At 41.0% G+C, this 27977-nt stretch overlaps 1 protein-coding gene across 2 annotated transcripts; it reads left to right on the top strand.

The window, feature by feature from the left end:
• Positions 1-10: 10 nt before the first annotated feature.
• Positions 11-25568, top strand: Nmu (neuromedin U). 2 transcript variants are annotated; one of them, XM_034509101.2, is made up of 10 exons: positions 23-482; positions 5388-5446; positions 11578-11625; positions 15961-16020; positions 17374-17403; positions 17494-17544; positions 19728-19796; positions 21966-22019; positions 23572-23611; positions 25386-25568. In XM_034509101.2, the coding sequence occupies exons 1-9, from the start codon at positions 245-247 to the stop codon at positions 23605-23607; spliced, it is 645 nt and encodes a 214-aa protein (XP_034364992.2). In that variant the 5' UTR covers positions 23-244; the 3' UTR covers positions 23608-23611; positions 25386-25568. The 2 variants fall into 2 exon arrangements, with proteins under 2 accessions (XP_076794790.1, XP_034364992.2); XM_076938675.1 differs by lacking the exon at positions 19728-19796 and having other exon boundaries at positions 11-482.
• The last annotated feature ends 2409 nt before the right edge of the window (positions 25569-27977 follow it).

Here is a 27977-nt window from a genome sequence, read left to right as displayed (position 1 = left end):
CTGACACCCCCTCTGGCTCCCACCAAGTCCTTCCACAAGTGGGAGTGGACCGCCATGGTTTAATTCCATTTTCCAGCTCAGAGCCAACTGCGTGGTGCCCTGAGTCAGACACCCGGCCGGCCAAGGAGCGCGTGTCCTGCGGGGGTGGCAGCAGGTCTGGGTGACGCCAGGGAGCCAGGGGCGGCGAGGTCACGCCAGCCCAGCCCACGTGTGCGCCAGATTTAAAAGTTGGTGGCGCGCAGAGATGGTCACTTTGGTGTGTGAGCTCAGCAAAAGGCACACGGGTGAGGCTGAGGGACAGCTAGAACACCCACACAACACCGGGTACTTGGTCCCCAATCCAGAGCCGCTTGGAGGTAACGAGATGTCTCGAGCAGCGGGTCGCCACCCAGGGCTGTCCGCAGGACAATTGGCCGCTGCTACCGTGCCTCCTCTCCTTTCCCTGCTGCTGCTGCTCGCCTGCTGTGTGGATGCTTGCCGAGGTAAGATACCAGCCCCCTACCTCAGGGCCCCTCGGGCTGCTGCTGCACCGGTTTCTCTCCTCTACCTTCCTTGCCTCTTCTCTGGGCTTCTAAAATCCACTTTCCACTGAAGCCAGGATCTGGCCCAGGACTGAAGCCGGCTGGGGAAGGTACAGGGCGGGCTGCAGACTCCATAACGGGAGTCTAAAAAGATGAAAACACTTTCCCTTTCATTGCAGTTATTGGAGGGACTGATGGTTGAAACAAAAATCCGCTGCTCCCCTTGCCAAGGCAAGGTAAAGTTGTGCTGCACTGCGCCTCCTGGGAGGCCAGCTGTTGAGTTACAAAGTGGAGGAGAGACACAGGCTAACAGGTTTTCAGGATTATAGAGTTCTCATCACAGAAAGTTGAAGTGAGCATACAAGGCTTATTCAGGTTTCCAGTGATAGGCACTTAAAGATGGCAAGGCAGGCGGGATCTGATGACAACTGGACCTCTTGAATGTGGCTCCCAGAAAACAGGAAAAGCAAGACCAGGGAGGGAGGTCTGAAGCCCAGGATGAGTGGTAGAGCAAAATGTGTCCCTTGAAGCTGTAAAGTTACCAGGTAACTGAGGTGCATGTTTGGGATGGGGGTGGGGGGCTGTCATTCATTCCTGCTTTCTGGGGGTGATTTAAGTTCCTAACACTGCCTTATTACAAATATGAACTCTCCAGATGCTGCCTAGGTCAGTAGGCTGTTCATTTTTCGGAAATGTTGAGGATCTAAACATCACAGCCGCAGAGCATTGTGGGAGCGCTGGACAGAGACCAGTATTCTTTCCCTGGCCTGTCTTTGTTGCCTTCATTTCATTATTTTAATTTTTGTTCCTGAGACATTGAAGGAGAACAGCTTCCCTCATCTGAAAGCCTGTTCAAATGGGACAGTGGGAGGGACAGCACGATAGCTTATCTGATAAAGATGCCAGCTACCAAGCACGAAGACCAAAGTTCAAGGTTAGGTGTGGTGAAATATACCTTTAATCCCAGCGCAAGGAAAGGCAGAGGAAGATGGATCTCTGGGAGTTCCAGGGCAGCCTGGTCTACAAAGTGAGTCCAGGAGTCCAGGACAGCCAGGGCTCCACAGAAAAATCCTGTCCAAAAAAAAAAAAAAAAAAAAAAAAAAAAATCCTCGAGTTCGATCCCCAGGACCCACAAGTTGTCTCTGAAATAAAGAAAAACCAAATAGCAAGGTGGCAACCACATGGTAGCCATGACTTGCAAACTAAATTAGCCCTTTCTCTTTTAAACGTTTTATTAGAAATATTAGAATGATAGTATCATTTATCTTCTTAAGGAAGGAAATAATTACAATTTTTTTTTCCTTTTAAAGAATTCAGGTTTACTTAATACACTTGCAAAGAGGTCAGCAGCCTGGCAGATAATCAAAGTCTTTATTTGTATTTATTCATTTAAGATATATGGATGTTTTGTTTGCATGTATGTCTGTGCCTTTCACCTGTGCCCGGCGTTCAGGAAGGTCAGAAAAGGGTGTGGCATCCCCTGGGACTACAGTTACAACTGGTTGAGAGCTACCACGTGAGTTCTGAAAAGTAAACCCAGGCTCTTTGGAAGAACACACAGTGCTTTGAGCTGTGGTACCAAGCCCTGATAACTGTAGCCTTAAAAATTGTTTTGCTGGGGGGAAAAGCTATGTTTTCTATGCCTGTTGCATGCAGCATGCTTGCGATGGCTTCTGCAGCTATAGGAAATGACCATCTTGGAGAACTGGGCAGTCAGCAGGTTCAGTTTTATTTCCAAAAGAATGAATCTGCTGGCTGACCTATCACATCATAAGTAACCCTGATATTATTCAAGCAAAAGGCTTTCCTCACTCTCAGGAAGTTCCCTGACTGCTGTTTTCTGTCTTCATTCCCTTTCAGACATGAAAAGACAAATTTCATTCTTAAAAAAAAAAAAAAAAAAAAAAAAGTAGCAAGGTTGGGGGCGGCGGTGAGGCAAGGATCAATGGTCAGTGTAATCTGCCTTAGTCCCCAAGCACCTAAACATGGGGGTTGGGGCATGCATGGCATGCATGGCATACGTAAGCAAAAGTTGAAGGTGTTCTAATAAGAGTGATCAGTACATAGATGTAACTAGATATATCTACAAATGACAAAAACAAATGTCATAAAACCAGAAGAAAACAAGTGTCAGTAAATGTATCATCCTTAGGGAAAAAAAAAAAAAAAAGAAAGAAAGACAAAAACCAACAGGATCGGAGTACACGAGGACAGAGATACTGAGATGATAAAGAGAAGCCAGACTTGCTGGGTTGAAACACTTCACTCAGAGAACATGTTTGAAGAGGGAAATTTCTCAGAAAGAGGAACACACTTTGGGTGTCTGCCAGTCACTTGATTATGCCTGCAGCAATAAGAGATCATGGCCAAGACTGATTTAAAGCATGTCTGTCCTGCTTAGATCTTTCATCCATTGACTGATTGGAAGCATTCAGTTAGTACTGATTCTCAGATGCTAACTCTTCAGGGAAGGGTTCCGGAGAACACTGGTGCCACCTTTACAATAATCAGGTGTCTTCTTACATAGTGCTTAAGTAGAGAAACCTGGATAAAGAGGAGCAGAAGCTGCCATTTTAGTGATCTAGGAGAGAAGAGTGGTGGTGTTTTGGAAAACATGGATGGTAGTACAAATACTGGTGCTGTGTAAGGCCCGCGTGCCAGGTGACGCGGATTGAGAACTCCTTCCAAAGCGAGTGCGTCAGGATCTTGGTTCTCAGTGTGTTAATACCGAGATAGCATAGCGAAACCTTGAGAAGTGAGGTTAGTGGGACATTGGTGGGAGACTGGGAACACTGCCCTCAGAAGGGATTAAAGGTGTTCCCTTGGAACTCTGGTTCCTTGGAGAGTGGGTTGTTTAAGGCTGAGATTGGCTCCTCCCTGCCGAGATTGGCCCCTCCCTACCCTTCGGCTTTCTCTCTCGTTACACAATTGTTCTAGCTGGTTGGAGCTTAGATGTGCAGTTTCCAAAAGTGTGAACTCAATAAATATCCTTTCTTTACAACTTAACCCAGCAGAACCTGGAATGCACCAAGTGGCTTAACCGGAACGACCCTAATAAACAGTCAGAAAAAGGAAGAGAAAAGCCATGTCCCTTGTGTTAGGGCTCAGTCCGATGACAGTGGATTTCTATCAACTATAGCAAACCATTTTGATTTGGGGGTTCATCATATCCCAAGACTGTGCTTCTGAGTTTTACAGAAGGGCCACAAAAGCAACACTGCCCCCATTTTTTTTTATTTTGATATTAGTGGTTAGAACTGTTAAGCACAATGGTGATTTCTAAGTGGCTCCTGGATGCTCAGGGTTTGGAAAGAGTCAAACTCCCAGTGGACTTGGTGAGGAGGCCTGGCCCTAATGCCAGACAGCTGAGTTGGAAGCTTCATTTTTGTCCTGGGGTGGAGAAGGGTTGGGAACATATCACTGCATTCTTTAAACAGAAATGCCAAGTTTGGAGGGATTAGCTGAGTGGTTAAAGGCATGTGCCGCTCATGCAAACGACCTGGGTTCTGTGCTCAAGCAACCACATGGGATCTTGAAACTGCCTTCGACTCCAATTCCACGGAATCTGATGGCCCCTCAGGCATAAGGCATGCGCTTAGTGCATGCACATGTACACATGCAGGCAAATATTTAAACATGAAGTGAAGATAAATAAGTCACAGCAATGCCTGTCAATTAGAATCCTGGAATCAGTAAGATCTCCAGGTACTTGACATGAAGCTTTGAAATCACAGATTAATCCTTTCCTACAAGCAGAAAGAGCTCAGAATGTGACTCATCCGGCAACTGTGGCCTGCCTTGCGTGGTTGTGGTATGGTGGGCAATTTATCACTGAAGAGTGTGGAGGACTCTCTCATAAAAGAGGGCTCCATAAAAGGGGGTGCCTTCACAGGGGGCCCCACCAAGTTCTAAACTTAGCCAGCTCTTTATATGATGCCTCTAAGTTGTGTGTAAAACTCACTGCCACAGAAAGGTCTTATATGTGTATGACCCTTGGTTTGAGTCCTAGGGTACACACACATGCACACACACACACACACACACGCACACACATACACACACCAGAATTAGGTCAATAATACAGAAAATGTAGTTAATTGTGATTATTATTATTATAACTTAAATTAAATAATAGGAAAAGTCTACTGGAGCTTGAGCCAATATTGAGTACAAAGTAGAAGACTTAGGGAAAATAGGACTCATCCGAACTTATAGTCAGTCAGAGATATTTGGCAATATTCATTGAAGCCAGGCACAAAGGTACACACCTGTAATTCCAGCGCTCAAGAAACTGAGGCAGGAGGATTGTAATTTGTGGGCAGCTTGGGAGACATAGTGACCCTATCTCTAAAACAAAACAAAACTAATCACATGCTTCTTGCTATCTATTTATTTAGGAGCCTTATACAAATTAGCTTGCTTCTGTTTTCTTCTCCTGAGTTAGAAATAATAATAATAAACAATAACCATGTCTCTCTGGGAAGTTCAGTGTGAGGATTAAGAACATGGCGTATTTGAAGTGCTCATCACAGCTTTGCATATATCACTGGATTGTTTCCTCTTTCAGGCAAATTAAATAAAGCCACTATGAGCATTCAGATAAGTTTTTATGTTAAGATAAAGGTAATTCATTGTTGAGAATACTATCTCCACTATGTTATTGGGATGTTTTGATAAACATGGCTTTTTATAAAAGGTCAAATGTTGACATATCTAATTGAATTAGCTTGGTAGTAATTTATAGCAAAAAAAAAAAAAAAACCCATATGACAACCAAAATCTGAAATGAAATTACATAGAAATAATTAATTTGAAAAAGAAACATGATATAATAATGTTAATGCATATTCAAAACTTTGTTTTTAGGTGTGCCAATGTCACCTCAAAGATTACAGCCAGAAAAAGAACTACAGCTGTGGAATGAGGTGAGTTATTCTTGCAAACAGTAGGGAAACATCCATCTTCCTTAAAATTATTACGGTAAAGTGAAACAATGTGGTATCATAGTAGTTAAGAGTGTCTTATTAAAATAAAAGGTAAGACACACCTATAATTCTAGCACTTAGGAAGCGGAGGCAGGAGGATTCTTGTAAGTTTGAGACTAAACTGAGGTACATAATGAGTTTAAGGTCAGCCTGATATATAGATGTATAGATTCATACATACATGAATATTCCAAGATCCTATCTCAGAAAACACTAAAAGGGAGAAGGAAAGACAAAAAGAAATAAAACGGTAAATGGTAAAAATTAGAAAGCAAAAACAAGCTTTAAAAGGGGGTAATTATAATAAATGTAAACATGCTAAAATATGCCACTTAAAAGACATGGATTCTCATTTGCATTCCTGTTCTAGCTATTTACAATCCAGGAATAACTATCTATTAAGACTCACACCTAAGAGCTGATGGTGCACCTTGTGGATGAATGCTTGCTTGCCCAGCATATGTGGGGCCCTAGTTGAATCTCTAGTGTACTCCTTCCATCATTCACACATACATAAATAATCACACATAACATGGGTAGCGGTTTATGTATGGGAGGTTGGAAATGATATATAAAGCAAATATGAACTGAGAAAAAACTGGGATGGTAGTCTTCATAGCTAATAAAATAAAATTCAGAAATGCAAGCTATCAAAACTGACAATTAACCATTTATATATGTATAAAAGATGGACAAGAAGGTGTAGCCATCATTATTAATACATACCAATGACTACCATTCCTCAAAGACTACCAGTGTAACAAGTGGTAGAATCTCATGGGGGAAAATAGGCATTAAAGAACCAGAACATGTTAGGTTAGAAAGCAAGGTTTCATAAATTAAAAAACATCTAGTAGATTTTCCCAATTATACTGCAATACAGTAAGAAAATAACAAATCCGTGACTTAAGCATCCCATTTGTTTGGGAGATGAGTACCATGTATGGCAAATAGCCCTAGAACAAACAGGAAATTATACTTAGAATTTAATGACAAAAGCATTGTAAATCCGAATTTGCAGGCTATAGCTGAGACTGCAGAGAACATAATGCTTCATTGTAAAAGCTCAAAAGTGTAAGCTGTGTGCAAGGCTACCCGTGCTCCAGAAGATGGATCTTCGTCTGTGCGCATGCCCGCAGCACTGGAAGAGCACATGAGTTTGGGAGGGGAAAGTGTTGGGAGGTGGGGGATGGGAGGGGATGCAGTAGCTTTGATCAATACACCAATAGTCTCTCGATAGATAGATAGATAGATAGATAGATAGATAGATAGATAGATACAGACAGACAGACACACACACACACACACACACACACACACACACATATGAAATTGTTAGTTTTTAAAATGCCCTGAAGTAAAATTTCCTTTCTTGTGTCATCACCCAAAGCCCATGTTCTGTCTTACACAAGCAATGTGTTGTACGTTTCTCTACAAAGGAAAGCTACTTTAAAGTTCACACATCTGCCCTTTACCTAGCTAAGTACCTTCTCTTCTTTCCCTGTCTTCCTGAAAGTTTTGTTATTTCAAGCATAATCGAATATTTTAACCAAGTTCATTTGAGATCAGCAGTAACCTTTTCCTCCTGTTCTCCATGGTGGTGAAGAATTGCCTTAAGTCTTTTGCTGTTAAAATGTTAGAACTGATAAAAGAGTTCACAAGATTTTTGTGTATAGTACCAATCATATAAGAATCAGTAATATTTCTTTTCACTAGAAGGAAGTAACATAACAATATAGTTTAAAAGACAATTGGCTTTCTGAATCCATGAGTTATCTGTACATCTGTGGATTCAACCAACTATGGCTTGAAAATAGTTAGCAGTGAAAAACTGTATCTTTCCTAAGTCTATACAGACTGTTTCAGTTGTTATTTCCCAAACAGTATAGTGTAATGACAATTTATATAATGTGCACATTGCATTAAGTATTACAAATAGTTTAGAGATGGCCTAAAAGATACAAGAGGATATGGGTTATACTCAAGTATAAGTTTACACTGCCTTGTAGGAGGAACATGATCACCTATAGATTTTAGTATTCTCAGGGGTGTTAGAGCTAACCCCTACAGATACTGAGAGACCATGTGTATCATCCACAATGACTATAGAAAGTAATAAATAGTAAAAACACACAATACATTAATGAAGGAAAAAGTAAGTGTTAATAAAAGATGACCATGAGACTAGATGGAGAGACATCTTTTCTTCAATGGAACAATTGTGTGTATGAGGGGGTGTTGTTTTTAGGAACATCTGTCGTGTATGTGTGTGTGTGTGTGTGTGTGTGTGTGAGAGAGAGAGAGAGAGAGAGAGAGAGAGAGAGAGAGAGAGAGAGAGACTGACTCTCACTGGGATCTGGGGTTCACAAACAAGACTTGACTGGCTGATTGGTGAGCCCCATGGCACCTCCTGTCTCTGCTGCCCGAATGCTGATTTCAAACATGGTGGCTTTTTATGTGAGGGTTGGGGATCCAGCTCCTGTCCTCAGACCTTGTGTGGCAAGCACTTTGCCCACAGGACTCAGAAGAATTCATTTGATGTGATAAAAGTGCCAAATCTTCCTCAAAGTAATCAAGGCAAAGCCCATGACATCAGCATGGCTTTACTTAGAATAATTCCACTTACTTTTTAAAAAAGGAACATACGAGTTTATCTAACACTGTCATGAAAAACCAAATCTCTAAATTTATTAAGATGTCCTCCAAATCCAGAGGGCATCTTCAATACAAGGAGCTTAAAGGGGAGAACGATCTGTTCCTGCTTACAAAGACTACCATAAAACTGTAGTAGTTTATAGTTTGAAAATTCAGATAATGACAGAAAAATAAAGGCATGAAGTGATGGAATAAAACTTAGAGTTTGGAGAGTCCTACCTTTGACAGTCACCAGCCCAGGTAGCTTCTTATTGCAACCCTCTGTCCAGGCTCTGCTTACTCTGCCTGCCCTGCAGGTGTTGGCATCCCAGAATCACCACCACCACCACCACCACTACCACCATGGAGAGCAACACCCAAATGTTGGAGGAAAGAAAATGGTGGAAAATTACTCCCTCAGCATGGCTGATGGCAACCTATTATACACTGTCTCCCAGCATCTCCAGACAGATGAAGCCCCAGCCAGTCATGGTGACATTCCCTTACCATATTCCTTATCATCTTGGTTTCCCTTTTCCATGCCTTTGCTGATGTTTCAAGGTTCACACCTAAAACACACAGCCTTGCACTGTAGCCTCTTCAGTTTTCCTTTCTTCCTTTCCCATTTGCTTATTTATTTATTGCATCCCTGAGGGTTGAACCCCACGAGCATTAGGCATGTTAGACACATGCTCTACTTCTGAGTTACAGCCCCAGCTACGTCATCTAAAAGTCTGTTTCTGGGGGCAGCCAGACCAGAGGCAGAATGGACACACACATAAACAACACTGTGAGGCAAAGAAGGAAAAGAACAGGCTGAAACCGACTCACTGAATTGAGAAACATGAAACCCACACTATATACAAATACAATATAAGGGGAATTAAAGACCCAAATATAAAAGGTAAATCATGGAGGAGTAGGACGGATGTACCTTAGTGAGTGAGGATCAGGGAAAAACAGCTCGAGCAGAACTTCAAATGTTCCAGCATCCTCTCTCCTGGGAAGGGAGCCCCAGAGAGTGTTTCACAGGCAGAGAACTGAACACTGTGTGAGGAGACTGGCTGTGGCCCTCTGTGTAGTAGAAAGGATTACATGGGATGCAGCTGTCTGTCCATCTCTGGGAATACCATATACAGGCTAGAAGGCTGCACAGCTTCTAGGATGGGTAGGAGCTACATGTCAGATACACACTTAGCACCATGGATAGATCTCTAAGTAGCATAATAAGTAAAAAAATGAAAAAGTTGTACGGAAGTCCCATGCAGGTAGACAAATTAGATTTTACAAGAACACACACAAATGAAAGGTGCACATCAAATATATTAGAAGAGTTGTCTGTGAAAGGGTGGCGTGAGAATAAGAAGTGGAAATATTACAAACAAGGCTAAAGGTTATGGTGTGCTTCAAGCTGAAAATATTCTTTGTGTCTAGGCCAACCTCTAACAAAGTATATAAGGGGGGAGAAAAACCAAATAGATGGTAAGTACCAGATTCTCTAACAGTACAGATATTCATGAAGTCTATTAGAAGGGTCTCTGCTTTAGTAGATCATCAAAGAGCATGGGAAAAAATAGGCTAGGTGAATAATTGGAGCAACTCACACTAATGTACAATATAGAAATTATTTTTGCTTGAAATGATCTCTTTCGGTGAATAGCTTTGAAAAATATTTTAGATCATAATTCTAGGAAAGAGTTTTGATAACATTGTCTTCTTTTATAGGAAACAATATTTAAGGAAATTAACCTGCCGGCCACGTGTGGTAGCATACATTCTAGTGCTGGTATTCAGAAGGCAATTTCAAAGCTACCCTGGGCTACATAGGACGTAGTAGACTGCGCTATTGCTCCTCGCAAACAAAACCCTAACAACAAGTGAACAGTAGGCAACCTGCTAAGAACTCAAAAGACAGCGTTTCTTTTTCCTGCTGGAGGACTTTACGTCAGAGAGTGGTCCAGACACGGAGAGCATGCGCTTTCCCATCCATGTGCAGAGACCTGTTCATTTCAAACAGATTCACCAGCGGACCATGCAGGGGTCTCAAAGGCCATTAGTGGCCCTAGAAACCATTGGAGCCATCAGCCGAGGGAAGCTGGCAAATGTGTGCAGAAACCAGTGAGGGAGTGAATGGGGATGCTGTCCCCTTTCCAATGAATGAGAACAAAGGCCAGAAGCTTTAATTGGGTTAGCGAATTCTCTGCTGTTTTTATTGAAGCAGCTTACGGCATTGCTCAGTTAGCAGAGCTCTCTGTTCTTAGACACAGACCACCTCACATATGTGGGCAGCTTGGTTTGTAGGAAGGGGAGTTACTATGAAAACATTGACCTTCTTTTTTAGGAAAAGATGTTTAAAGAAGTTAACATGCTAGCCAAGTGTGGTGGCATACACTTGTAGTGCCAGTATTACCCAACAGTGCCCTTGGGTGTGCAATGGCTTCAGGTCTCTCTGTTTCATGGCAGAAGCCATTTCCTCCCAGCCTACCAAAGTGAAGCCTTGGAGATGACAGTGTTCTGTACCAGTCAGTGTTCATGGCTTCAGAGAGTATCGCCTTGTTGGCTTAGCCTCTCACTGTTACAATGTAACAGTTAATTTCTCTTGTTACATTGTTTTATTTTCCAAAAGTCCAATTCAATTCAAGAACTTTTATTTAACATTGATTCTGGTCAAGTTAAATACAATGTAACTTTTGACTCAAAAAGTTTCTCTCCCTCTCCTTCATCCCCCTCCCCCTTGTGTGTGTATGTGTGTGTGTGTGTGTGTGTGTGAGAGAGAGAGAGAGAGAGAGAGAGAGAGAGAGAGAGAGAGAGAGAGAGAGAGAGAGAGCAGGTACATGGCACACAGGATGAGTGGAATTTCTAAACATTCCTCAAATACTGGTGATATGCAGAGATGGCGGGTCCCACGAGCTGAAGGGGACAGACATAAGGTCATGTTTTTCTGCACTAGCTCATGCCCTTGGTGTTCTCTAAGCTAAAGAATTGTATATTTCAGGATGTTCTCAACTCAGAAGCAACAAGGAGCTTAAGAAGTTACAACTGACTCACATAACTCCTCGTTTCAGTCTACAATGAGAATACAACTTCAATTAAGTAGACCAATAAAGAATTCTGACACTGGACAGGGCTCTCTGATGCTGTGCCATAAAAAGGATTTGGCCAAAACTACTCTGGACACACAAGCATCACTATATATTTTTTTCTGGTCTCATTTTGAAAGGCCACCAAAGAAGTGTATACCACAACACCGCAAGCGCACAGCCTGGGACTTAACTTTCCAGCATAGTTTTTTTTTATGATTCTTATAAACCTTTGCTTGTATCTTATTGTTTGTTTATGACAGTCTCACTATATGTAATGGCTCCGTGTAGTCTATTTTTCTGGCTTTAGCTCTTTTCTATTTCTAGGGTGTAACTGATGTCTTTGTTTTTCTACAGATTCAAGAAGCTTGTGCGTCCTTTCTGTCTCTTGATTCCCGGCCTCAGGTAATTTAATCTGGGGGTGTTTCATGACAATGTAGGCATTTATTGGTGCATGAAATTCTCCATTTGTCCCTTTGAACTTTTCTTGAACTCACTAAGACTTGTCACGTCTTAGATGCTATTGCATTATCTCCAGGTAATGTCAGTGCTATAGGCTTGTGTTCTAAAAGGCTAGCTTTTCATCTTCAAGTAAAATAAATTTATTTTTGGAACTGTGGATTATTTAAATGCTAATTTTAAGATCACATTTTGTTTTAAAATACAATACCCAATAACCGTGCATTTTTGCACCAGAACCAAGCTTTTTGGACGGGCTCAGGCAGTGAGCCTGGGTCTTCACAGAGCTGAAGCAGATACCACATGAGGATAGCTGATCCTCAGATATCATAGCATGATCCCTGCATGTTGGCAGATAAGACAAAAGGCTGGACTGTGTGTTCCCAGTTCCCTGCTTCCAGAATAGCCAGGAGGCAGTTCACTTCTCTTCCCATGGGAGGAGGGAGGACTGAGTGCTAGCATTGCCCCTCCACATGGGGAATCGAAGAGCAGAAAATAACCTTGACATCCTCAGACCATTCACTGATGCTTCCACCTGCAGCTCTGAGTGCAAGGACCCAGAGTTCACCTTACTGACTTTACTTTCTTAGGCAGCTCTGCCAGGAACCTGGAGAGAAACTAATGTGGCTCAAACACACCCTCTGGACAAGGCCAAGGGACTATTCATATGATCTTCCCGATGGGATCAGAGTGGTGGGCGCAGAGGAGCTGCCATGTGTGATGTCTTTTCCTAGCTGTAGAGGTTCCCCTGCCAGAAGTTAAAGGCATTTGCTTGGGCTTCAGGAGAGGGGAGGGAAGCAAGATCTTTTGAACACTATTTTAAATGCATACTTTAAACCCCCAATTAGTGCTTCAGTTACTTTCTCACTACTGTGATAAAAACATCCCAAGGATAGCAAATTGAGTGTGGAAAAGTTTACTTTTGGCTCACCATTCGGGGGAATATAGTCCATCGAGGCAGGGGATGATACAGGAACAGGAGGCTGGCTGGTCGCATTGCACCAGCACACCAGAAGCAGATAATGACAGGAAATGAGGCCAAGCTACAAAGCCTCGTGACCCACCTACAGGGACCCTCTTCTTCCAATAAAAACTCCACTGCCTAAAGGCTCCACAGACTTCCCTAAAAGTGCCACAAGCTCAGAACCAAGTGTTCAAACATATGAACATTTGGGAGACATATTCAGACCACAAGAAGCATTTTCAGGTGTATGACATAGGGATATTAGCATGTAAGCCTTTGTGTTGAACTTAAAATTCAGGAACAGCTTCAGAACAATTTTTGTATCCACAATACCCACTGTATTAGCTTTTAGAAAAACTCATCTAAACTCTGTCAATATAAACTCACTTTAAGCATTCTTTTTCTACTTATGGTGTGTGAGTGTGAGTGTGTGTGTGTGTGTGTGTGTGTGTGGTACCTGCATATATATGTGCATGCATATGTCTGGGACAGGAAAGGTACATACTGAACATGTGTGTGAACATGAGAAGGCTCAACATTAATGTCAGGAATCATCTTCCATTACTCTCCTACCTGATTTGCTGGGGCAAATCTCTCAATTGAGCACAGACCTTGCCTATATGGCCAGTCTTGCTAGCCAGCTTGCCCTAGGGATCCCCTGTCTCCACCTTGTAAGGTTGGAATGGAGCTGACACACTCACCCAGCATTTATGTGAGTTCTGGGCTCCAAACTCTGGTCCCTACATTTAAGCAACAAACCCTTTAAACAGTGAGCCAGCTCCCTATCTCCTCAAATCAACTCCAGTTGGACCTCACTTCTGTCTACCTTTTAAAAGAGAGCCTGGCATATATACTATTTCTGTCTTTCACATTTAAATATATATTTCAATATATTATGAGATTTAAATATCCTTAACTGTTTATAAACTGTTATTTTATTAATTGTGCAATTATCAAATGAGTGCTTCAAGATACTTTTGTCAAATAAAAAATAAAAATCTTTAAGGTCCATTAGTATGAGATAAAATATTACCTATCCCACATATAAAAGTCTTCAAAGAATTGTGGAGAATAATGTCTTCTTATAAAGAAAGCCAGGAAAATGCATTTATTTTGAAATGTTTCTAGCCAAAGGTCAGTGTTATTGCCAAACCTCATCCAACCTAGACACGGTTTCCTAAGGAGACACAACCCACATATATACGTATAGTCTTCTTCAATTGAGATGCACCTTTGACATGGAACATAGCCAAATATCTTTCTGTTGTTGTTGTTGCTTTAGATTTTGCTGCATTTCTATATGGGCTATTTGAAAAGAAAAAAAAAGACCCTTAAGAGTTTTTATTACCCGATTTTCATAGATCTAACCTGAAGGAAACAAGTAAGGAAGGACTTACCAGACTCTGTAATTCATTCAGCTCCTCATAGTTTTGAGCTTGGCCTCAGTGGTAGAGCACTAACCCAGCAGGTACATATGAGACACTCCCAGGACCATGAAACAACTGAGAAATAGTCAACTCCCAACTATACATCAGAGGATATTGATGAGCCCTCCAGAGCATATTCACAGGTAGAAAGCCTGGCTCCTAGGCCACACTCCGTCAATGACAATCTCTTAACATACTGGAGAAGTCACCTTCTTGCAGGACCTCATTTCCTCTATACAAAAGAGCAGGAAGCCCTGTCCTATGTGCCTTGCCCTTGTGTTTTAAGAACAGAATGGTAACTCTGTACAGGAAAGTATTTTATAATGTGTTGAAACGTCATGTATACATGGTCCATTTTGTCCTATCAATATATATCCCAACAAGTTGCCTGGAAGGCAAACAGATGGGAGGAAGGAGACAAAACCAGACCTCTGTGGAGGAAGGATGTTAGGGGCACTGCACAGTAACTCCGACTGTGTTCCTCAGCACAGCTGTCTGAGGTAGGTGCATGGGGAGAGATTAATGACAGTGCAGAGCGATCTTTTCTCACAGCTTCTAAATTGAGAGTCCCTGCAGTGGTAAATTAAACCAAAGGGCTTGTCCTGCCCTTAATCCTTTCAGGAACTTCCTGCAGTGACATCACCCCTGATTTCTGGCTAAAGAAACTAAAGTTTCAAGAGATTAAGTAACTAGTGTAGAAACAGTAGAAATGGGATCCACACTGCTGATTTCAGGCTGTTCAGCCTCTCAGCCAGACATCAGCACTGTTTACATCGCCTCTCACTGCCCCAGCTTCTCATTACTTCAGAAATGAACTTATTAAGGACTCAATGGCTCACAGGCCGACTTTGCTAGGTCCTGTGCGAAGCAGGGTTTGCCCCTGCTTGTCCATTTGGGCCACTCCCTACCACGCCCAGCTGACTGCCAACCGCAGGATTCCTGCCCTAATTCTGCCCTCTGATGCTTTGACAAACCTGATCCTGGGGTGTGCAGTCAGCAGCCTGGGAAGGGTGGTACTCAGACTGGCACCACGCACAGCTTCTTGCCCCTCCATCCCCATTGTTTGAGAGCAATTGCAGGATTTTCAAATTAGCCAGTAATGAGTAATGTTCGGTGAAGCTCACAGCTTTGGCATGCACATGCATTTCTCTACAAGCCAGGAGACTAATCCCTAGCTGGCACTGCCCAGGCTATCTTAGTCATCGAGTTCCCTGGTGTCTCAGTGAGCGTTGAGAACTATGTAAGTGGACCACAGTGGAAACCTCAACTGCTGCACAGCAGCTGCAAAGAAAGATTTGTTTGTTTGTTTGTTTGTTTGTTTGCTATATGTGTGCTCAAGTTTCTGTGTGTGTGTGTGTGTGTGTGTGTGTGCACATGTGTGTATGTGTGTGTGTATGTGTGTGTAGTCTGTGACATGGGAATGCATATCACGTACACCCAAGCCAGAGGAAGACACCAGGCATCTTCCTCCATTGTCCCCCACCTTGTTTTGTGAGATGGGAATCTTACAGAGCCCGAAGTCTGCCTTTGTATCTAGACTGACTGGCCAGCAAACTCCTAGGATCTATCTCCGTGCCCAATGCTGGAGTGACATATGCACTTAGCTGTGCAAGACTTTTATGTAGGTGCTAGGGATCTGAACTCAACTTCTCTTGCTATCTCTTGTTATCAGCCAACTTTGTCACCTGCCCAACCATCACCCTGGCCCTTGATGCTTTAGATTATGATGAGAGAAATCAAGAGACTCCTGCAGGGTTTCAGTGGACCACAGCAAGACTTCTTGGCAGGGCTGGTTAGCAATCCTTGTGCTTCTAACATCTGAAATTTCATCCTCTGTGCAGATAAAGTGCAAACTGAAGCATAACCCATGTGTTTTCTTATCTGCTTTAGGCATCTGTTGCGCTGAGGAAGCTTTGCCGTGAAGTGATGGAGATTTTCCAGAAGCCTCAGGTAAGGCTGAAGTCCTGTAGGCAATCCACCAACCAAACAAATGACCTGAAATTCCTCCTTGAAGAATATGTGCCCAATTTAGGAATCCTGGGAACAGGAGCTACAAGACACGCTGACTGGAAATAAGAAGCAGATACTTGAGCTTCTCTGTTAGGGTAGTATTGGTAGAGTTCATACTCAACTAACTGGGAAATCATGTCTCCTTCAAGCATAATATGTGGTCTGAAAGAGGAAATTTGTGATCATACTGTTTTTATTTTTCTCACACACATGTATAATTGGGGACAAGAATGAAACAAAGTTGCTACGTTTTTATGGTCTGTACTTAGGACAGGATGTTTGTTGTAGCATAGGACATTAAGAACAGAAAACCCTAGCTGGAGAGAACACTTGGCTGGTATGGATGAGACCTGAGTTTTCACCCCAGCACTGGGAAAAACAAACAGACAAACAAGCAAACAAGGAAGGACAAACTGGCCAACCACAGTGTGTCAGTTTGAAAGTTCTTGTTTGCCGGGCGGTGGTGGCGCATGCCTTTAATCCCAGCACTTGGGAGGCAGAGGCAGGCGGATTTCTGAGTTCGAGGCCAGCCTGGTCTACCGAGTGAGTTCCAGGACAGCCAAAGGCTATACAGAGAAACCCTGTCTCGAAAAACCAAAAAAAAAAAAAACCAAAAAAAAAAAAAAAAAAAAAGAAAGAAAGAAAGAAAGAAAGTTCTTGTTTGCATCTGTGTCCTGATTTCTGATTGAAATTATTTGACTCTTCTGGGAGAATGTTTTGTCCTAGGTGAAGACTGGGCAGGAGTGTGAGAAATCATACACCGTTAGACTTCAGGTTCTAGCCTGTGTCTTGGTTGAACAGCTTTTATTAACCAACCTTATTAAAGGTGAAAGCCTTACGTTCCAAATGATGTTCTTCATCAGCATCTCAAACGTATCCTGTGATTGCCGGTACACTCCAGTCTCCGAGCCTTCCACAAAGAGTAACTCAAGGATAGTTTGATAGTTTGAAGGCAAATTATTCTTTCTAGTGATGATATTCCCCCACTATGTAATTTTCCCTAATTAAAATAAAACAAATAACAGTAAAATCTCTCCATCATCTTTCTTTGATGCTAAGAGCAAATGAGACCAAAAAAGTATATATACATATATATATTTTATAATATTGATAATATTTAATCAATCTTCCATTTATTTTTGAGCAAAGATGCTAAAGCAATTTTAGTCCTATGTTTGAAGTACAACATATGTGTCACAGTTTACATTTTTGCATAATTCATAATGTATGGTGAATTTCAAAGTATGTAACATGAAGTTTTATAATGTTTAATGATATGTATCTCTTCACTAGGAACAAAGTGAGAAAGATAATACTAAGAGGGTAAGGTGATTTTCCTAAATACATATACACTAAATAGAATAAAGAAAGTCATAAATCTTTATGGGTAACTCACTCTTTCTATCTTAACAGTTTTTATTTCATTATTCAAAGACACAGAAGTTGGGAAATTCAAATGTTGTGGTAAGTAGTCACAAATATGTGTCTTAAGAGAAAACTCATTTTTAAAAAAGATTTATCTAGCAGACAATAAGACCAAAACTCGTATTTTTTACTCTACAAATTATGTCTGAGTCTGATGATATAGCACAGTATTCCATTCTTCAGTACCACGGGGAGGGAAATAAGTTTATATGTGAATAAATGAAAATTAATATTTATTATATACTTACTTTACATGTAACTACATGTGCCTTATATTCACTTGCTCACAATTATTTATCATCTAGTGTGTGTCAAACACAACTCCAAATGCTCGAAATATGATGATAAATAAGTAAAAAACATATTAAAAAAATCCATCCTTCTTCAATTTGTATTAAATGACAAAAGATGTCTAACAACAAATGAGTAAGTAAAGCAAATTATTTACAGTGATATTAATACAAGAGAAAATTAGTTTCATCCAAAGACATTTTTTAAAGCAATGATTTCAAAAGGCAAGTATCAGTGCTAACTGGAAACATCACCTTCTATTTTTGTTCATTAGCACGAGGTAGATGTTCATTGTGAGAGTTTCTATCAGAGTAATGAGAATGAGTGGCCCAGCTTTAATTCGTGTCAAGCTCATGTGGCCTCTTTCAGTGATCCCTGCATTTCTTGTAGACAGGATAAATTTTGAATGGAGAATGTTGTGGGTGTGTAGTCCCTCATTCCACTAAGATTCCTGTGTGGCTACAGGTGACCTCTTCGGGTTCCATATCCCCACTTCTATGATCTCAGCTACGGCCACCTCCATTAATTCTTTGGGCCTCCCTTATCCCAGGTCTCTGTCTCATCTTGGAGTTGCCCTCTACCTCCCCACTCCCATCAGCTGCAGATTTCCATTCATTCTCATGGCCATCTGGTCATCCCTCCTGTACCTCCTCACATGGGATCCTGAACCCTCCCCTATTCCCCTTCCCATCCCCTCTCCCACCCAGAGCCTTCCCTCTGTTTTCCTCCTATAACCATCTTGTTCCCCCCTCTATCCTTGCTTGGACCTTCCTTCTTGTTTAGCTTCTTTGGGTCTGTGGAGCGTTATCCTGTATTTCATGGTTAATATCCACTTATAAGTGAATACAAATCATGCTCGTCCTTTTCACTTTTTTGCATGGATTTAAAACATACAAACTGGCTAGAGCTGTGGTGTAAAAACAGAGCCCTCACCTAACATAAACAAAGCTCCAGGCTTGATCTTCTGCACTGGGAAAAATTAATAAGCATAAAAACTATTTGACCGTAATATACCTTTTAAGCTTAGGATTCACTACCACATGCAGTTTAGAGAATGAAAGGACAGTGTGTTTTAAACATGTATGTGGAAAGAAATGTAAATTTAAACTCCTCTTTAAGTGCGTACCTCATGGGATAATCTTACATGTGAACAGATGAGAGTTTCAAGCGAGATTAGCTACATACCAAACACAAGTTGTGTTCATGAGCATATAACCATTATCTAGGGCTAAAAGTCACCCATCTGTTAAAGGAGTTTAATATTAGGGAGGAGGCTCAACTCAACCTAGACCTTAAGAGAGTGCAGCTCTGTCAGGCCGCTGTGTCTCGGGTGTGCATTCATCTTCTCCCACATGACATCTCATTTTTAGAGAGTGAATCTTAGTCACCTTTTTCCACTACCAAAGCACATTGTCATCTTTGTGTCTCCTGTTGTCTTGCTCCTGTTCCATTTTAAATATTTTAATTTATGAAGGAGATTTCCAGGTAGATGTGCTAGAAGCATCCAGATAACAATGTTTGTAAGGGAAAACTGATACTTGCAAGTTGCCTTGGTCAGGACCGGATTGTTTTGAGTAAGTGTAGACACTGACAGATGGCTTTTTGGCCTCCTAAAGAGATGACCTGGGGCTACACCTGTTGCAGTTGTAACAGATCCTAGGCCTTCAGCAAAGTATTCACCAAATAATGGGCAACTGTTTAGTGAAAGACTAGCATCTGCCCCACCCCTTGATTTATTCACTATTGTTCTTTAAAGGGCTTGCAATGGGCTGTCCTAGATAATATCTTTCATTCCCTTTTCTTGTCTTTTAATTTGGGGTGAGAATAGTGGGTAGACACAGACTGACAGACAGACAGACAGACAGACAGCCATCTTAGTGCCCAATGCTGAGGAGCCCCTGTGCTCATCGTGTGTGTTCATGTCCTCCCAGTCGTCTGTTGTGCATCCGTTGCTGCAGCTCGTTCCTCAACTGCATGAGAGAAGAATGAAGAGATTCAAAGTGAGTGTATGTAAAACTAACTGCATGCTGGCTTTGCCGCTCTGCGGCAGCCCCTTTCGCCAACCGCAGCTGTGGTCCTTTGTGAGATCACCCCTCTTTAGGGTGAGCCTCTCACATCCATACTCAGCGTTAGCTTTCCGTCACAGTGACAGTGTGTTGTTGGTCAGCTTGACACACTGGGTTACTTTATATCTGCGGTAAGGCAGAGAATCATAGAGAGTGTCCAGCTGAGCAAAGTATCGCACCCCCTGACAAAGAAGACGAGGGAGAAGACAAAGCGAGGTACTGTACACGTTCTTCAAGCCTAATTTCCTTCTACTACCACCTCAGAAAGATTCCGCTACCTCCCAACAGCACCATGTGCTGCCGACCTCTCGGTCTTTGGGAGATGTTTCAGATCCAAATTATCATATACCTTGGTTAATCTGCTTAAGCGCATTGGGCAGGCTTTCTCCCTCTCCATGTTCTGACCTGGTCCAGCTCAAGCCCTTTGCACTGAGGAAAACTGGGCTTCTATACCCTCTAACTGAGACCTTCTTACTGACAAAACGTGGTCTTGGTTTAAGAAAAGGGGACTGCTGGGTGTTTGGTCTTTAGGTAGGGATTGGAAATCCAGTCAAGGACAATGTATCACCCCTGTACCCTGTTGACAAATAGCTAGGGTCACATAATCTTTTTGTCCAAGTGTTAAAACATTGATAAAAAATAACGATTGTAAATATATATACATACCATCAAACAAATGTCAACATTTTATTTTTTTCCCCTGGCTAACAAAAACAGGACTTAAACCTAGTACCAGTGTGTAATGTAAATGTAATTAAGCTAAAACATTCTTAAACTAAAATGTCACTTAAACATAATCCTGATGCTTTTAGTGTTAAAAGTCCTGGGTAACATTTTAAAGGGAGACATCACATTTTGGGTCTAGTGTTGCCATCTTTGATTTAATGGGAACTTGGCTGGGCTTTCACGGGTTCCACTACCTCAAGAGAAGGGAAAGTCACAGTAGTTCAAGAAAGTGCCACTAGCTGCCTAAGATGAGAGGTGACAGTTACTGACCCTTAGTCTAGGAAACACACACACACACACACACACACACACACACACACACACACTTCTTCATTGTGACACTCCCTTTATGGTTTAATGACGGTTACTTCATTATTATATTGTTATCATTACATAAAAGTCGAATTCAGGAATTCAGGTCTGGTGTTTCCTTAACTTTGATCCTGTATTTCTTTTTACTCTTCTTAAAGCATGTTTTTTAAAAAAGCATACAGTTAGATGAGTAAACATCCCACAGCTTATTTTTATGATCATCACCCCCCCCCAAAGTCTTCATATTTTAGCTTCAATTGAATACAACTACTAATAACTTTAAAGAGAAATCTAAGAGGGGATTTAGTAGCACTTTAAATTTATAGAATTTCCAAAGCTGGGGTTGTAGCTCAATGGCAGGGCATTAGCCTGACATGTGTGGGGTAGCCTGACATGTGTGGGAGCTAAGTTCAGTTTCTAGCACCACTCACCCCAGAAATGTTAGAATTCCCAGGACAAAGAAGAAAGTCAGTCTACGTCAAATTAATTTTCTAGAAATAAATTCATACTTAATAAAGTTTTACTTTATTTCTTCCATGTCTGTATTAGCCAGTGATAATTATTTTGACTATGTTATTTCAGTCTCGCTATTTAGACAAAGAAAGACTGAGTCATATTTATTCTTATGACTAATTATCACACAGTCTCTGTTTTCTGTTTTGAGCGAGACTCTCGTATTTGCAGATACAAGTTTTCAGATATTCTGAAAACTTGAGGCCCGATGTAGGCATAGAACAGACTAAATGAAGGTAAACCCTAAGAAATCCTAGGAGAAAAGAATGCAAGAGAAAAATGGGAAACCCAACAATAACAACAACAAAACTTTCAGAGTTAAGATATCCCACTATAAAATTATATTTTAAAATTAGTCAATGATGATTGTAATTGGTAGTTGTTGAAATGATTTAGATGTAAACATGATGATTCTCTCCTGACATGAAAACTCGACTCAAGTCTTCGGGAATAGCTAAAAGTACTATTGAGTCTCACTCACTGCATTCTTAAGAAGGATTTGCCTTTCTTCTGGTGTTGCTTAATTTGTTATGTCATCCTTATTTCTTCCAGGAAGAATACAATGGCCCTCTTGCTGCTCAAAGTAGGGGATACTTTTTATTCAGGGTATGTATATATATTATTTTATGATCAATAAATATAGAAGTTGACAAAGCATGTTCACTGTATGCTCCCTGAGTTGACTCAAGCTTTAATGAAGCGTTGACATCAAGTGTCTGAATATGGTTTTACTTCCACCACTGCCCTGCCATCAACCACAGCACCTCTCATCTCCCTTTTACTACTCCTGTGTGTGGCTACTCCAATGACAGTCATCTACTTCACAGTTTAATTTTGTACATGGGAAACAAATTTTTAGAGCTATTTCATAAGTCCAAGGAGTCGATTATTAAGGTTTTGATTGAATAGGTTGCAATAGTTATGACTACGCTGACAAGTTCTTAAAATGAAAAATCCAATGATAATAAAACGTACTGAGAGAGATAGCTTTGTGATTGCATTTATCATTTTGCATTCGTGTATGAAATCTATTTCTTAAGAGCTATGGGTTTTTTTTGTTTTTTTGTTTTTTTTTTGCAATATTTACTTTCTTAACATGTAGCCAGGAAATTTACATACGTAGTAAATGTATTCAATTATTTACTGAAGCTCTGGTAGGAGCTAGGCAAGATACCAATGGATGAGAGAATTAAGACAGGGATTAAGAACACATACTACTCTTACAGAGTTCAATTCCCAACACCTGCTTCAGGCAGCGCACAGTCTATAAGTCCATCTCCAGGGGATCTGGAGCTCTCTTCTGGCCTCTGGGGGGCAATTGCATTCATATGCATACACCAACACACAGATATATCTATAATTTAAGGTAAAATAAAATACTGAAAAAAATAAAGAGAGAGTTCAGCTTCTATACTCTAGTACTTTACACCCTGGTTTAGCAACTGGATGAATAGAAGCTAAGGTTGGCCATCCCTTGGTACGTGGGGAATTGTTTCCAAAAACCCAAATCTGTGGTTGCTCATATTAAATGCTGTGGTATTTGCATAAAATCAACCACATCCTTTTAAGTCTTCTTTAGGTGAGATTTGAGGCAAACGCTTTAGCTGGAGAATGGAAGTAATACAGAGATGACATTATGTGTATCCAAGATTAGACAAGACATATCTAATGAAACATTTAGCTGAACATTTCCAAGTCCAAGGTGGTGTTCCTGTGGTAGGATTTACATTAGCAAATTGGAGAATGGATTGGACTGGATTTTGGAACTACATTGACAGCAGGAATATATAAAACAGAGATGCTATGATTTCAGAAAGGTAGCTTTGGGTCATTTAGGGTGAAACTTGAGAACAGTTGTTAGCAAATGTTGGTTCCCTATAAGCAAAACTGAGTAGTTTCTAATTCATCTTGGTCTTAGCAGCTTTAGCAGAGCCTCAGAACTCGGTAGAAATACACACGTTCAGGCTCCACCTCAGCCGTAGTAAATCAAAAACTGCAGCTGTGGGGCCAACGAGCCCACTTCTGTTCTGCCCAAGGCCTGTCAGGTGACCTGGATGTACATAAAAAATCCTCTTCTTTGTATCTTTAGGGTTCTTTCTATGGCATTTACCTCACATCAGTAGTTACAACGATTTCTTTCTAATTTATTATTTTGCAGCCACGCAATGGGAAGAGGTCAGCAAGTTTCATTTAAAATGGTACGTGTTCAAAATAAAAACACCAGTAAATAAATATGAAGCAGCATGTGTCTCACAACTGAAATCAGCTTGGAGGTTTCCATTGGTCATAAACTAAACCACACTCAAATGTATTTCTAGTGTTCAACTGCATGTGTGCACTGACATTATATATAAATACTACAAATGCAGGCTTCAGGAAATGGGAAGCGCTGGCATTTTAGGGCTAGATTTGCTTTGATCCTAGTATTGCTTGGTCTGTGACATAAAAGTAGTCATCCAAAGTGATTTTGGAGATGACAACCTCATCTTCACTTACTGAGCACAGTACCACGGTTTCACTCTGTGCTGTTGGTCAGCATCCCCTGGAATGGGCCAGGATGCCTTGGCACTTGTGCTTCTGTATTCCAAATAACTCATACTCAAAAAATCTCTATAAATACAGGGATGCAACTCAGTTGGTAGAGTGGTGTCCTAGCATGCCCACAACTACACAACCAGTCTCAGGCCAGGTAGAGCTACATGAGATCCTGTTTCAAAATGTGGCAGGAGAGGCAATGCGGGAGAGATAGTTCAGACGCCAAGGGTGCTTGCTGTTCATGCAGATGCTCTGAATTCCATTCTTTCACCTACACTAACAGCTCACAATTGCCTGTGTTTAGGACTAACTCCTGAGAATCCAACAGTCTCAGACTTCCACAGGTACCCACACCACACACACACACACACACACACACACAAACACTCACACACATACACACCACATACACATACATCTTTAAAATTTAAAAAGGGTAAAGCAGAAATTTCTTAAAGCAAAAAGATCCAGATTAGTCTATAAAGAGGAGAAAACTATAAATAAACAAAGATAGAAATGAAAAGACAGACATTAAAACAACTCGAGAAGTGAAAATCACCAAACACTTTGCAGACATTCACAGAGTGAAATGGAATTTGATCTATTTGGTATAAACTTCTCCCTGAAATTGAGAAAATATATCTTTATGATCTATTCTCTAGGTTAGGGTCTATTCAGTCTACTTTGAGCAGGATTTTATTTATCTTGCTAGAAGAAGAGTAATTTAACACTCATTTCCACCTTGACTTTGTCATCTGATTACCTAAGGCCTTTCTTTATCCTGACAACATATTTATTAAGAAAATAAGTATAGTATCTGGATGCTGTAATAGCAGATATACAAATAAATAAACAGGGGAAACTTTTTGATAGCTCTTATTGTATTCAGATATCAACCTTATTACACATGGCCCAAGAACATTCAAATGAGAATGCAAACAAAATCCAATCTAAAAGATCAGTCCTCAAACATTATAGCCAAGGATTTGACATCTGCTAATGAGATAGAAAAGCATGTCCACACCCAGTGCCACCCAGCCATTCCGTATAGCTGCCTTAACTGTGAGCTCCTTGAAACTAGGGCGTTGGCACTTGGGACTTTGTTTTTCACATCTGAATAGTTGTAAGCTCAGCAGGGGTTGGAGAATCCAACTTAACCTTGGTACACAGCCACACTAGTAGTCCCCCATGCTGGGGCCTTCTCCAGGAGCTTACAGATGAACTGGGCCATGGTCTAAGGTGGAAGTAGGAAAATCGTCAAACACTTGTAATGCTTACTGGTATTGGTGAGCTTTAGTAAACTATTTTTATAACGTATTGAGGCATACAAAGGTGTAGAATAAATGCCCAGATTTATTCTACACGTACAGAACATATGTGCATATTCATAGTGTCACATATATGTGAATCTAATTAGGTTTTTTTATTTTTTTACAGGATGTCAAATGACCTTTCATTGAAAACTCTGCTATGGGATATAAAATGTACTCGAATTTTGTTCTCAAAAATGTCCCCTCCTAAAGTTACTCTTTTGCAAACCCCTGTATTGTAACCTTCTCTCCGATGGTTGAGATTATGAAGGTTTAATTTGTTGAAAATAAAACAGCATCTTGAAATGTATTGTTATAATGCTCAATTGTGCGCAGCAAAGCCGTACCTGAAGATGCTCTGTAGGTGCCCACACGTCTGCACAGCACTGATGCCGGCACCTCAGGAGAGCATTGGAACACATATTTTTTAAGCATTTACTAACATCACTCATAGACAGTTGGGTGAACTATTTTATCTAATCTAATTTAGTTTATATAATTTAGATTATGTCAATGATAAAACCATCAGCTTTTCCAAGTACCAGAATGCACATTGTCCTGATGGGACATGTCTGTAACTGCAGCATTGGGGTGCTGAGCCAAGATAAAGGTAGGTTCAAGACTAGCCTGGGATACGTAGCAAGGCTCTAAAAACACAAATGAAACAACCAAATAGAGTGCCAGCTATCTTAGAATATCAACAAAACTACATGACTCATGACTTATTCAATGGTCCAGTAAGCAAGTTATGATTTATATATTACAAAATTGACTTCAGATTGCTACAAATATATCAGGAGACTGCCTGGCAATTAGTAGTAGTTAGTAGTGTAATTGTTTCACCTTGCAATCAGTAAAAAGCAGCCAACCTTGTGCATTACCAGGAAGAAAATAGCCTTGCCAGGAGCTGATGGGAACCATACTTGGGAACTTAAACAACACATTTCATCAAGAAAGTTCTTGAATTACTCTTCCTACCAAGCCCTGGGAAGGACATAAGTTGAGAAGAATCTGAGAGAAGAAAAAAATCACAATCTTGCTTTAAAAGTGGATTGTCTTGGCAGAATGGGCCTCAGAATGGCAAGGGTTCCCTATTCCACAGTCACAAATGCATGGGACAGTGTCGACTGTCTGTACGCAGTAATTCTACTAACCTGAAATTTAAAATTACTTTTTACAGTTACTATGCATCCTATCTTGTGGTATTTCATACATATTTATAATTGTCTGTGTTCTTATGTAACCCCTACTGTCCCTGCTAACCCCCTTTTGGCTCCCCTTTCCCAGCCAAATAATCTGTCTTCTGGTTTTATGTCATATATGTGATAGGTATATCAATACAAATTCTGCATATGAGAAAAGAACATGCAATATTTTGTCCCCCATTACCTTCTTTTGTCAAAATAAGAAAAATTAGATATTATTAGGCAGCAGAGTCTCTTTAAAATTCCAGAAAGATGGGATGGAGAGATAGCTCAGCAGTTAAGAGCACTGACTGCTCTTCTAGAGGTCCTGAGTTCAATTCCCAGCAACCACATGGTGGCTCCAAACAATCTGTAATGGGATCCAATGCCCTTTTCTGGTATGTTTGAAGGCAGCTATGGTGTACTCACATATAGGAAATGAATAAATCTTTAAAAAAGAAAGAAAGAAAGAAAGAAAGAAAGAAAGAAAGAAAGAAAGAAAGAAAGAAAGAAAGAAAGAAAGACATAAATTGCTTGTGTATTTTAAGAATCTTCACATAAAAGCAGGGCAGGGAGAAAAGCAGAAATACTGAGATTATAGTTAAACAGACTGCCGTGCTTTTACTGAGCAGTGTCACACACAAACACTATAGGATGCTTGGAGTGCAGAATCAGGATTGAATACTAACTGATCACTGCTGGTGAACTGCTCAGTTGCTGAACACAAGTTTAAAATTGTGTTACTAAGTACATTTTTTTCCTCTTGTTTTAAAATCCTCTCCAGAATACCTCTGGGACCAGGTGCATAACAGCTTACATGGTAACTTCCCCATGTTCCTAGTAAATACTCCCTGGTAAAATGCTTTTCTTAAACCCTGAGGAACCCAACTCTCTATATCTTCTGCTCCTAAAGAGGGTGGAGTTCTTTCTTTTAGTGATTCTTGTTTTGGTTTTGTTGCTTTGAAACAGGTTCTCAATTTGTAGCCCAGGCTGGCCTCTGCTTATATGCTCTTTCCTCAGCCACCTGAGGTAGACCAAGCTCCAAGGGGGACAGTGGGGGGGGGGGGAGTACACACACACACCCCTGTCACTTGAGGCTAGTGTTTAGATGCCCCTTAAAATTCTATCTTTAGCCAAGCAGTAGTGGCCCACGCCTTTAATCTCAGCACTTGGGAGGCAGAGGCAAGTAGATTTCTGTGAGTTCAAGGTCAGCCTGGTCTACAAAGTACATTCCAGGGCAGTCGGGGCTACACAAATAAGTTCTGTCTTGAAAAACCAAAACTAAGCAAATAAGCAAACAAATAAATAATAAATCCATCTCCAAACAGACGATGGGTCCAGGTTAAGAGCTCCTCTGTAGTGCTTGCCACCCCAGGAATTTATTTTTTTCTCTATGAATACTGGATTCAACCTTGCGGAATAGTCTTGGACGTGGCAGTAGTAGATAAGGACGGAACGGAGCACCTTGTGACTAGCAGGAAAGACACGCTGCTAAAGACAGATATCCCTGGTTGATGCACAAGGGTCCACAGACC

This window comes from Arvicanthis niloticus, chromosome 7, assembly GCF_011762505.2.
Source record: "Arvicanthis niloticus isolate mArvNil1 chromosome 7, mArvNil1.pat.X, whole genome shotgun sequence".
Classification (NCBI taxonomy): domain Eukaryota; kingdom Metazoa; phylum Chordata; class Mammalia; order Rodentia; family Muridae; genus Arvicanthis; species Arvicanthis niloticus.
The sequence above is the reverse complement of the archived record's forward strand: the minus strand, read 5'-3'. Positions and strand labels throughout refer to the sequence as shown.